Source organism: Silurus meridionalis, chromosome 1 (assembly GCF_014805685.1).
Source record: "Silurus meridionalis isolate SWU-2019-XX chromosome 1, ASM1480568v1, whole genome shotgun sequence".
NCBI lineage: Eukaryota > Metazoa > Chordata > Actinopteri > Siluriformes > Siluridae > Silurus > Silurus meridionalis.
Genome location: NC_060884.1, coordinates 2,460,110 through 2,472,251, shown reverse-complemented (window position 1 = coordinate 2,472,251; position 12,142 = coordinate 2,460,110). Strand labels below are relative to the sequence as shown.

The 12,142-nt window shown below is 39.1% G+C and overlaps 1 protein-coding gene across 1 annotated transcript; it reads right to left on the bottom strand.

Moving 5' to 3' along the window:
- Positions 1-2,075: 2,075 nt before the first annotated feature.
- Positions 2,076-10,299, bottom strand: chrna1 (cholinergic receptor, nicotinic, alpha 1 (muscle)). The gene is made up of 9 exons (XM_046850850.1): positions 10,153-10,299; positions 7,424-7,578; positions 5,913-5,957; positions 5,205-5,314; positions 4,794-4,989; positions 3,719-3,956; positions 3,408-3,631; positions 3,091-3,330; positions 2,076-2,852 (listed from the first exon to the last, which is right to left on the bottom strand). Exons 1-9 carry the CDS (start codon positions 10,205-10,207, stop codon positions 2,724-2,726), a joined length of 1,392 nt encoding a protein of 463 aa, XP_046706806.1. The 5' UTR covers positions 10,208-10,299; the 3' UTR covers positions 2,076-2,723.
- Between the last annotated feature and the right edge of the window lie 1,843 nt (positions 10,300-12,142).

The following is a 12,142-nucleotide window of genomic DNA, read 5'->3' as shown; positions in this document are numbered from 1 at the left end:
CCACTCTTCTGGGAAGATGTTCCACTAGATTTTGTTGTGTGCTTATGTATATTTGTGTTCATCAGCCACAAGGGTATTACGAAAGGCAGGGTACTGATGTAGGTGAGAAGGTGAGGAGACCTGGGGTGCAGTCAGCGTTCACATTCATCCCAAAGGTGTTCAGTAGGGATGAGATCAGAGCTCTACAGCAGGCTACTCAAGATCTTCCTCTCCAAAGCATGTAAACCAGATCTTCAAGGAGCTCACTTTGTGCACAGGGGCATTGCCATGCTGGAACAGGTTTGGGTTTCCAAGTTCAAGTGAATGCAAAATTCACTTCTTTTATTATAGCGCATCTGAATACGTCCTATGCAATTAAATGGCAGTTTGGAAAAGAACCACATATAGCAGGTGAGTTCAGTTTAACCAAGCATTTATTGCAAATTGAAAAAGAACAAACAAATTATTTTCTAAAACATTCAAAAAAACATTTCATATTGAATGCGTTTGGTGATAAAATCAAACACACTGCACAAAATGTTATTTATCCAGCTATAGGAAATGATTCCTTCTGTTAACCTGGTAACTGCTAAAGGAAAGTTCCTGCAGTCGTACGTTTCTCTGAAAACGTTTCTCACGTGACACGTTGTATATACAATCAAAAAATCAAACATATTCAATAAATGTTGAAGTATGTCAGAGGACAAAATCAGACACACTTTATACCTATTATTAAAAACAAGAAAGCAATGTGGAAGTCATGGTGGTCATTTCGAAAAAATCCTCACAAGCTGGAAAAAAAAACGAAAACACACTTTCAAGTCTGCATTAAAAACATGACCTGGATAAAATCAAGTTGTCATGTGGAAAAACGAAAAGCAACAAGTCCAACACACTCAGTGGAAAGTTTCATAATGGAGTGTAACTGTGTTTGATTCTATGACATTCAACCCCACTCATGACAATTCGAAATCCCACCATTGTCCTATTTAACTGGACTGTGCTCCTGCTAATGAGTACAGTTTTTGTTAAAAATATAATAAAAACATTACAAATGCATACATGCAAACTGGCAAACAAGTCAGAAAAAGCATTAAAAAAGATAAATCTTTCCGTATCTGCCTTTGTAAATCTTAAGGCTTTTACAGAAAAGTTCATGAGGCAGCATAAAGACACAAACTTAAAGCATCATCAGTGTCTGTCACCTATAAATATTTTAACCAGAATCAGGAAACTGTTCACACGCTCGGTCAACACACAGCTCACAGTGCTTCAGGCAACTTCGCATGCCTTTATTTCTTAGCACGGACAGATCATGTGACATATCCGTGGTCATACCAATACCAAGAACTGCCGATATAGAAACATGATACCAATAAACAATTTAAAAAAGAAATCTGCAGCATTAAAAGAACTTTTCACCCTGAAACATGTTTTGTATAGGAATATGTGCTGTGTGTTTCCATGATTTCTGTGAGAAGTTAAAGATTGTCCTGCACTGAAGTCCTAGACGACGGATTTACAAGCGAAAAATAGTCAAGACGTCGAAATGACAGGTCTTTGAGCACAGGTCTTTGGACATAATAAAGCGCCGCTGCATCAGGTGAAAATAAAAGTTCAAAACAAGAAAGAAGAAATATTATAATGCATTTTAGAACTAAAAAAAAATTAAAGAAATTTAAAAAAATGAAGAAATTGAATAATGAGTCGTCCTTTACCTAAAAATCGCAATTTTTGCGCCCGATTGGGACGACCGCCTTTTTATCTGTACATTCATGCCTAATCAATTCAACACACCAGCATGTTCATAAAGCACTACAGAGACATCAGTATTTAAAAACCGAGCTGAACTCATTTTATTCTTCTTGACATGTGATAATTGTAATGCTGCTGATGGTAACCTGGAAAAACTATTTGGGTTCTGTCCAATCCAGAAATTGTCCATTCGCAGGTTTATGATCATGTTTTTTTTTTCTTGACTACAACAATCGGTCCAATTTACTGGAGTCTCACAGCCTAGATATATATATATATATATATATATATATATATATATATATATATATATATATATATATATACAGCTGCCTGTTCAGTAAAGTACAATTGTAGCTGTGAAAGAAAATTCTGTTTTGTGGAAATGTTAGGCTTCTGTTTTCTGATTGCCCAACTAACAATCTCTGGGAACTTTGATCGTAACCCATTTGTTCCTTTTTGAGTCAAAAAGACACATTTTTGGGACTTTTTTGAAGAGAAAAAATGGTTTAGTATGCTTTTAAAAAAATTTAAAATTTCCTCTATTCACTATACTGCGTGTTTATATGTGAAGGATTTGTTTGTTCTCTTCTTCTGGTTAGTGCTCGTTCTGGATTTTGCTAAATATAATAGAATTCACAATAATATAATATGAATAATCATATATATATATACTAATTTTAAAAAATTCAAATATGAGAAACATTTCAACGAAAGAGATCTCATGAATGTCAGCACAAATGAAATCGGTGAAAAACGATTGATTCAAATTCAGGAGGTTCAGGATGGATTTTCTTTCTTTCCGACCTGTGAAAAATCACTATGGCACGGTATCTGAGCTTTCAGCAGTAAACAAGGCGTCTTCAGAATCGAGCACCAGGCAGACTTCGTTACCAAAGCAGCCCAGCAGGGAGCTTTGTGATGGAAGTTCCAAGCTAAACTCCAGCCCCTGGCTTTACTTCAGGCCTCCCCGGTCGTTCTCCCGTTGCTTACAGCATGTTGAGCTCAAAGAGGCGTCCGACGAAGACTCCCGCTGTGCCGATGATACACACGGCCATGAAGACGCAGAGCAGAATGTGATCCAGGACCATGGCGACAAACTTCCACTCCTCAGCAGCCTGTGGGAGACGAGGGGATTAGGAATGAACCAGAGATCGTTGAAAGAGGAAAAGCTGTAGAGGAGAGGACGACTTTTGGCATGGTTCTGAACAAGGGAACTTCCAATGAAGTCTAATTGAGTCTAAAATTAAAAAATCTGGGGGGGAAAAAATCCCAAAAAGGAGAAGAAGAAGGAGAGGAAACGTGCAAAAACGATACATCAACTGAGATAATGAGGAACAGAAAGATTTCTCTTACGTTGTTGAACACTTCGTCGCTCCTCATGGTCTCAGCGATGTATTTGACGCCCTCAATGGCGCTCTGCACCTCCGGGTTTTTGGTGAGGGGCGACTGGAAGGTAACGGAGGTGGGAGCGGGTTTTCCTGAGATGTCTGAGATGTCGAAGTCGGCGCGAGAAAGCCGCCTGTCTTTGCGCTCCTGAGACGGCCGCTTCATGGAGGAGAAGAACATGAAGTTCGGAATGGTGTCGATGAAGATCTGTGGCACAGAGAGAGAAAACACTCAGGTTCGAGTTTGAGAAAAAAAAGGCATTATCTGAATCTCTGGATAGATACCTTGCGGACCCAAGGAGACATGGTGTGTGTGCTGGGCGAGCGGTGGTGCGTATTGATGACGATGACGGTGATGATGATGGAGGCAATGACGAGGATCATGGTGAACAGCATGTATTTGCCGATGAGTGGGACGGCGCTGGAGGTGGACGGGATCAGCTCGACGATCACCAGGAGGAACACGGTGAGAGACAGCAGGACAGAGATACTAAGGGTCATCTTCTCACCTACACACACACACACACACGCAATTGAGCACTATTTAGCTAAAATTAGATGTTTAAGTTCATACATACACCAGTACACAGGGCTACCAGAGTCGGTGGGCAGGTAGAAGACGAGGCCCGTGAGGAAGGAGAAGAGCATGCAGGGTATGATGACGTTCACGATGAAGTACAGCGGCAGTCTCAGCATCAGGAAGTGATAGGTGATGTCCAGATATGGCGTGTCTGGACAACATGCATAATAAACCCAGTGTTTCCAGCTGCGGTAGTCCTTCATCACCCACTCGCCGCTCTCCATGAAGTTACTGAGGTCTGGACGATCGCTGTCCTACACATACAGAGAAACACACCAGGTTTTTTGCATGTTCTTGGGACAAAATGGTATGAATAAAGAATTTAAAAAATCAAACTGTACATGAATTTTTGTTTAAGTTCTTTGATTCAGCACTTCGAGTCAGCTCTCTGAGTCACATTACTGAATCAGCACTTTGAGTCAGCTCTTGGAGACGGATCTTTAAATTAGCTCTTTAAGTCAGGTCTTTGAATCAGCTCATTGAGTTGGCACATAGAGTCAACTCTCTGGAATGGATTTTTGAGTCAAATCTTTGGAACGGATCTTTAGGGCAGCTTATTGAGTCAGCACTTTGAGTCAGCTCTCTGAGTTAGCTTATTAAATCAGATCTTTAAATTCAGCTCTCTGAGACAGATCTCTAAATCAGTTCTTTGAGTCAGATATTTTGGTCAAATCTTTGGGTCAGATTTTGTGTCAGCTTTTTAAGTTGGATCTTTGAGTCAGCTCTTTGGAAAGGATCTTTAAGGCAGCACTTCGAGTCAGCTCTTTGAGTGAGCTCTTTGATTTGGTTCTTTGAGTCAGCGATTTGAGTCAGATATTTGGGTCGGATCTTTGGGTCAGATCATTGAATCTAATCTTTGTGTCAGCTCTTTGGGTTGAATCTTTGATCAGATCTTTGGATCAGCTTTTCAAGTCAACTCTGTTTTCCACAACTGTTTGTTTGCATTAAAGGTGAGGTGCCTGTTTATCTTTGGTTCTGTGTGTGTGTGTGTGTGTGTTTGTGTGTGTGTGTGTGTGTGTGTGTGTGTGTGTGTGTGTGTGTGTGTGTGTGTGTGTGTGTGTGTGTGTGTGTGTGTGTGTATGTGGGTGTACCGGGTTGATGACAACCAGGTTGCCATCGTAGGTCCATATGCCGAGCTTTATGCTGCAGTTCTGCAGGTCAAAAGGGAAGTAAACGACAACAATCTCACAGTAGCTCTTAAAGATGGCCGGAGGATTCCACGTGATCAAACCAGTGTACTCCAGCAAGACCTTCGTCTTGTGCACAATGGCAAAGTCTCCATCAGCACTGCAACACACAATCGCACACAATCGCACACAAACACCCAACGTACATGCGCATTTAACAGTGCACTCAATTATCACAGGTCGTAAATAATAACACAGTGTCAACACACACCATGTAGTCATTTTATGGATAAAATATTCGTAAGAAATATAAAAAATTCAGACACGTTTTAATCCTAATCTTTGAGAGTCTACAGCAGCGTAACACAACCGTACTTGTTATAAAGTACTAAATCTGGTTTCCAGATGTCGGTGGAGGGAATTCGAATTTTCTTGATGCCCCCGTAGTCGTCCGGATTCCACTTCAGATTCACATCCTTCCATTGCTGAGTGAAAAAAAAAGGAAATGATAACGGTGATGCACTTCACATTATTCACTTCAAATCAAAACATTTCTGTCTCGCTGCCAACTGGTGAGGTTCTGGAGAATGATTCAGATCTTTTACTCATTGATTTGTTCAGCTTTGTAAAGACAGGCGACGGGTTTCATTTTATTTCCTATAAAATACATATAAATAAAATAAAAAAGAGAAAGTTCCATGGTTAAATGTTGCCTGTTTGTAATGGCACTAGAAACTTCTCCCCCAAATGTTGAATAAACACGTCTTTCACACAAGTCCCTGTGACACACGTTACTACAGAAGCAACATCAAGTGCGTCATCAACCTGTGTTTGGTTTTGCCTTTTAATATTCTCCTGCTTCTGAGAAACAGACGATTTATTATCGTCTATTATCTATCATCAGCCTGCGGTACTGACCACGTGGCTTTCGACTTCTCTGATCTCGATAACGTCTGAAGGAAAAACTACAACATCTAACAGCCAAATCCTGAGTGTAACATGATAAGAATTGGGTTCAGATTCAGGGATGAATCTTAAGAATGAATCAGGGACTTTCAGGAAGACGCAGAAAGAGACACAGACCTGCTTGACACGCACATTACTGGTGACGATCTGATTGACTTCATCCTGTGGGTGAAGAAAGACAGAAATGTGTCAATGTGATTGTATAATAAGTGAGACAGTAAAAGAGAGAATGAGAAAGACAGAGTGAATCCGGATGTAGTGCATTTAATGTCTTTACTAGAGAATAAATCCAAAGCCTTGAAGAAATATGGAACCATGATAGAAAATAAAACATTTTGAATGGTCATGCAGATGTTTGGAAGTACTTGAGGTAAAGATTTAGTTTTCATTGTTTTTTTAGAGACAAAACTAGGATGGATATTTGAGTCAGATCTTTGGGTTAGTTCTTTGAGCCAGTCCTTTAGGTTGAATATTTGAGTCAGGTGTTTGAGTCAGCTCCTCTCTTTGGAACATATCTCTGTGTTGAATCTTTGATCAGATCTTTGGATCAGATTTTAAAGCCAACTCTGTTTTCCACAACTGAACAGTTTTGCACATCCTTTAGGGTAAAGATTTTGGTTTCATAGGTTTTTTTAAACTTGGTTGGATACTTGAGTCAGCTTTATGAGTCAGCTCTATAAATAAGCTCTTTGAGTCAGCACTTTGAGACAGAAATTTAAGTCAGCAATTTGAGTTATTTGGGTCGGATCCCTGAGTCAGCTCTTCGGGTCAGTTTCTGAGTTGACGCTTTGTGTTGGATCAGACTTTCAAGTCAATTTAGCTAAACGTTCGCACACCTTTTAAGGTAAAGATTTTGGTTTCATAGAGTATTTTTTTAGGAACAAAACTCAAGTTCATCATTTAACAATTCTGAAAGTTAGCAATTTTCTTTTAGTGTAAAAAAAAAGAAATCAACATTGTTCCATGCGTCATGTTCGCTCTTTAGAAATTCTGCATCTCGCTAATGTGGACTTTCATGCTAAAAATGTGGATGGCATTTTAATGCCTCCCTAACTATGAGGGACGTTCAAATCTAACCAGGATTTTTTATTTTCCCGGAATAAAAATGGATGCTAGCATGGCGGTAGTACATGCAGTACTAAGTGGCTAGCGTGTCCTATATTTGATGGGCGGGGCACATGTCGCAGGCCAGTCCTGGGACCGTTAATCAAGATGGCAAACAACAGTTAGTGCGTGCATGGAACAGCGTGCGGTGCTCAAGTTTCCTGTAAACCATGGCGTAAAAACTTTCGGATATCTACAGAAGCGCAGTACGGTGATGAGACGCTAAGCTGCAGTAAGACATTTGAATGGTGTAAACATTTCCAAGATGGCCGTACATCCATCAGTGAGGATCCCGGTGAGGCAGGATGTCATTAGATGGCTCAGGCGTACTGACAAATCTTTCTAGGTGACAAATCTTTCCAGGCGTAAGTTAAACGCTGGGGTTAGCGTATAAATGTAGCAGAGGAGGATGTAGACAAAATAAATGCAGTTTCCACTCCTTGAAATTTGATCGTTGAATTTTTAAGCAAGAAATATATATAAAAGATATAATACGAATTTATGCATAAGAATTGCCGAGTTACCACACTGATGAGCTGGATGAGCTGCAGCCCGACCGTCACCACCACGGCGTCGTTGAAATGGCTGACGGGCCGAACCACCTTGTTATAGCCGTTAAACAGATTCTTGATCAGTCTGGTCTCATCAGCAGAGCACTGACCTGGACCTGGGCCTAGACCTATACACATACACAAATAGTTTGAGTTACTCTGAGGCAACACCACTATCCAGCAGAAGAAAACACACACTTGGAAGGGGGATTAGTTCTGACATAGACAGACAACTGCACATGACACATCTAAACACACACCATCTGAGCTGCTGAAGGATATGTCCTGACACATCACGCACACACAATGCATAACAAGCGAATCAGATCAGCATTATAACATCAGTTCTAATAACATCATGTTCTGATGGCTCTACGTAAACGAATATTATCCCATATCAGTGGTGCACAAAGTACACAAACCATGTAGTCAAGTTAAAGTAAAGATTCACTCGGTAAAATGTGACCCCAGTAAAAGTAAAACGTCTCCCTTTAAACTTTCACTTGAGTAAAATCATAGTATTCAAAGTACGATGATTTATTCTGGCTCTAATGTTCCTATTATGATTTTTGTCACAAGATTTTTTGCTGTGAAAAGACTCGAATGTGACTCTCAGCACACTGATCTATTAATCGAATGATATTAATGACTCAAACACTGATTGAGTTCTATTACGATGATCATCAGCCCAAACCTTCTTTTCAACTACTTCAAAAAACGGCACAAACGAGGTCACGTGTGTTGTGGCGAATTCGAGTCTGGAGTATCTTCATCATTTGTTCCTCTTTAAATGTTCTGATGTTAAACTGATGCTGAACTGTATGTTGGTGATCAGTAAATAAACCAAGCGCCAATCAGAACGAGTTTAAAACGGAGCGTGCGCTCGATCCTGATTGGTGATTCGCTGCGTTTTTGACCATTTTTTTTACGACTGATTTTGAATAATGGAGTAAAAATTTGACTTTGAAATGTAGTGAAGTTACAGTAATGTAGTGAAGTCTTCTCGAATACTCCAGTAAATACAGATACGTGAAAAAGCGACGTAACTGCAGTTACGAATTACATTTACTTCGTTCCTCTCCACCACTGCACCATATATGGAGATGAAATGTAATCACTCTGTGTAATCTCCTGACATGTCTGTCCCTGGTTAACTCAGGATAACTCAGGATTGTATAGTGAATCTGAGAACATTTCTATATGAAGAAGAGTCCTGAACACCTCACTGATGGACCAAGAGTGAAACATTTTACATATTGCATTCCTGCAATTTTTTCACACACGTGGATGGTTTTTTTGATATAAAACCTCCTCACATGCGTACTGTCCTCTGTAGGATGCTCTTGGACTCATGGAAAGAGTCTGAGACACTTTTTAAGCTTCTTGGGTTCTTCCAGAATCTGGTATATTCATACTCTGTTTAAATCAATTACTCCAAATCACAACTTTTAATATTCCACTTCTAAACCGGTATAATAGTTCACATTCATAGCATACAATTCAGATTAAATATCCTACATTTGAGTGTGGGTGGGGGGTGGGGGTGGGGGTACATTTGCATGCCACTGTAGGGTGTAAGAAGGCATCTGGAAATGAGTCAGTGCTTTTTCCGGAAGCATGTTGATGTGTATAATGTACCAGCGGTATGTTCATTTATCCACTAAATAAAATGAATTTGGAAACACTTTGGAAAATTTTCAGATTCTCTCAACTTTTCTTGCCATTGATTAAACAAAATATCTCGCATTTTTGACATAGTCATCATGTGAACTTCTGGAGGTATTTGGATTATGTAACAATAATAAGTTAGAAGTGGGGGGAAAGGTGGAACGTTGAAGAAAACCACCCAATTTGTCCTCACAACCATGTCCTTTAGGGTTTACATTTATGTTGTTTGGTAGATGCGCTTATCCAGATCCAGACCCAGATCCATTACAGCTAAGCAGTTGAGGGTTAAGTCCCTTTCTCGAAGCCTCTTGGCAGCTGGGTGGTGCTGGGATTTGAACTTGTGACCTTCTGATCCAGAGTCAAATGCTTTAAACACTAAGCTGCCACTTCCTCATAAATACAAATAAAAATGGGTTCATTTTAATGAAATGAGGACCTGAAAAGCTGAAAACTCCCAAATGACGAAGGAGCCGAAGTGACCGAAGAACCGGCGACCAGAATTAGAAACATGAAGCACGCAACAAACGTGCACCTGTCAATGAAATGCGCATACCGGCGCGTTCCTGCGATTCCTCAGCCACTAGGGGGCGGTCTTTCAAAAATTTGCCTAGAATTCTTGCGTTAGTTATGTGTCGTGTCTCATTGACTTTTGTTGTATTGCAATTGAAAAAAAGACGTGTCCAAATAAATCTGGAATAGTAACAGAGGGTAAATGTGTATGTATCGACATCTATAGGTGGATTGTGTAATATTTTCTTGTCTAAATTATGCAATTTTTATATATTCAACCCTTTAACCAGAGTTAATGTTAGAACAAAAACTCTCTTTTAACCCTGGCACAAAAAATTCAGGCACAACAATTCACATTTCTAAGAGCATTGCAAAAACATTCCCTCATAAATATCTTCAAATCTGGATCTCACATACCCACATCTTCCCTTGATACTATGCATCTACCAGCATTAATATAAAACCAAGCAATTCCTTTCTCACTCAGCAGCTCAATCCTCCAACAGGAACCAGACAGAACTCACCGACTAGAAGAACTGAAATCCAGGTGAGCAGAAAGACTCCTGGGCTGATCATCATCTCCAGACTGTGGTTAAAGGATTCAATGCAAAGCTGATCAGACTGACATTTAAGCAAAATGCTTCAGTGTTTTGTGTATGTGTGTGTGTATGTGTGTGTGTGTGTGTACTATTGTTGAAAGCACGAGCAGAACAGCTGCTGGCTCTCAGAGCTAAAAGACTGACCTCATGCTGATACAAATAAACAGCTGCAAGTTCCTGAAGATAAGCGACGAGACCCCAAAGTTTTCATGCTTCCAGAAACAGGCTTATTTTTAGACTTGGGTTCATTTTACAGATCATTTTGTGAGTGTTGTGTTGAAAAACATGTACAATGTCAGTGTGTTTATGTCCTGAATCCGGTGAGTAAATGAAAAGCTGAGGTGAGAAGAAAATGGATCATATGTTGAAATGTATTGAATTGTGTAAATGCAAAGAAGTTATAATGTTGAATTTAGGAGCAAACAGATCTTTAGATTTCTGGGTGAATAGTTTGGTTTGTTTATGGGAATTTGTTAGAGATTTTCATATAGATTCTACAGGTTCCCAATTACTTCTCTTTCTCTGCACTGAGGAATTCACTTACACTCATGTTTACATTTTCAGATGCAAGACCAGCTCATAAAAATACTCGTAAATGTTTTAAAAAGTCATTATGGTGTTTTAAATTACATAAATTATCAGGACACCAAACTGTACTGTTATGTTTCCACACGGACGGTTTTAATTGCCGGATGTGTGCATCATGGCGCTTGATTTGAGACTTTGTGCCTCAGTAAAATAAATATTTAGTGTTTTAAAAAATAAATTTGATTTTTTTTTTCCTGAGTAAAGAAAGGACAGCAAGAATGTGTGTTGCCTTGAAGGTTTTAATTTCACCTCATTTATTTTTCAATAATGGTCAAACTAAACTAGTGGCATTAAAATAAATTGGTGTTAATGCGTTCATTTTGACAGCCATATAATTATTTTTTTATATACAGTACAGACCAAAAGTTTGGACACACCTTCTCAAAGATTTTTCTTTATTTTCATGACTATGAAAATTGTAGATTCACACTGAAGGCATCAAAACTATGAATTAACACGTGGAATTATATATGGAATTATATACATCATAAAAAAGTGTGAAACAACTGAAAAATGTCATATTGTAGGTTCTTCAAAGTAGCCACCTTTTGCTTTGATTACTGCTTTGCACACTCTTGGCATTCTCTTGATGAGCTTCAAGAGGTAGTCACCTGAAATGGTCTTCCAACAGTCTTGAAGGAGTTCCCCGAGAGATGCTTGGCACTTGTTGGCCCTTTTGCCTTCACTCTGCGGTCCAGCTCACCCCTAAACCATCTCGATTGGGTTCAGGTCATTTTAATCGAATTTAAATAAAATGTTAAACTATATAAAGCAAAATTCACACTTTAATCCACAATACAGTTGCACTCTGCCATCTGTATCCTACACCCTGATACACTCCTTATGGAAATGTATAAATAAAAATCTGAGAAAACCCTGATCATTAAAAAAAATTGTTAGAAATTATATATGATCATAAATCATACTGTACAGTCGCAACAAATAAGTGTGCACTTCTTAATTAGTATTGAACAGCGAATGGTAGACACCGCCCTTATAACAAGCACACTTAGCGCCCTCTACTGGAGGAGCGGATTATTTAAGGATGAATGCAAATTTCTGGAGGTGTGTATAGTAGTTAAATATAAAGTATTAAAATACCAAGTTCTTTTCATGCAATATCCTGTAATTGAAATCCAAAAGCATGTATTATTGCCGTCTTCAATTTAAATTCAGACAAACCCTTTATAATCATCATTGATCAGATACAAACTAATTGGTTGTGCACACACACACCTCAAGACTTCAATATAAAAGTCAGTCTAAACTACAGGTTTTATTTTCGTCTCATCCTCAATCCAGTTATTCACGTGATTCAATGCTCGTT

What these genes read in the sequence shown, in the direction of transcription:
- chrna1 (XM_046850850.1), bottom strand. Translation starts at nt 10,207, where the DNA reads ATGATGATCAGCCCAGGAGTCTTTCTGCTCACCTGGATTTCAGTTCTT. An exon ending in TCATCCAGCTCATCAGTGTG is followed by an intron (nt 5,958 to 7,423) that starts GTAACTCGGCAA and finishes CTTCACCCACAG; the next exon opens with GATGAAGTCAATCAGATCGT. An exon ending in GCGACGAAGTGTTCAACAAC is followed by an intron (nt 2,853 to 3,090) that starts GTAAGAGAAATC and finishes CGTCTCCCACAG; the next exon opens with GCTGCTGAGGAGTGGAAGTT.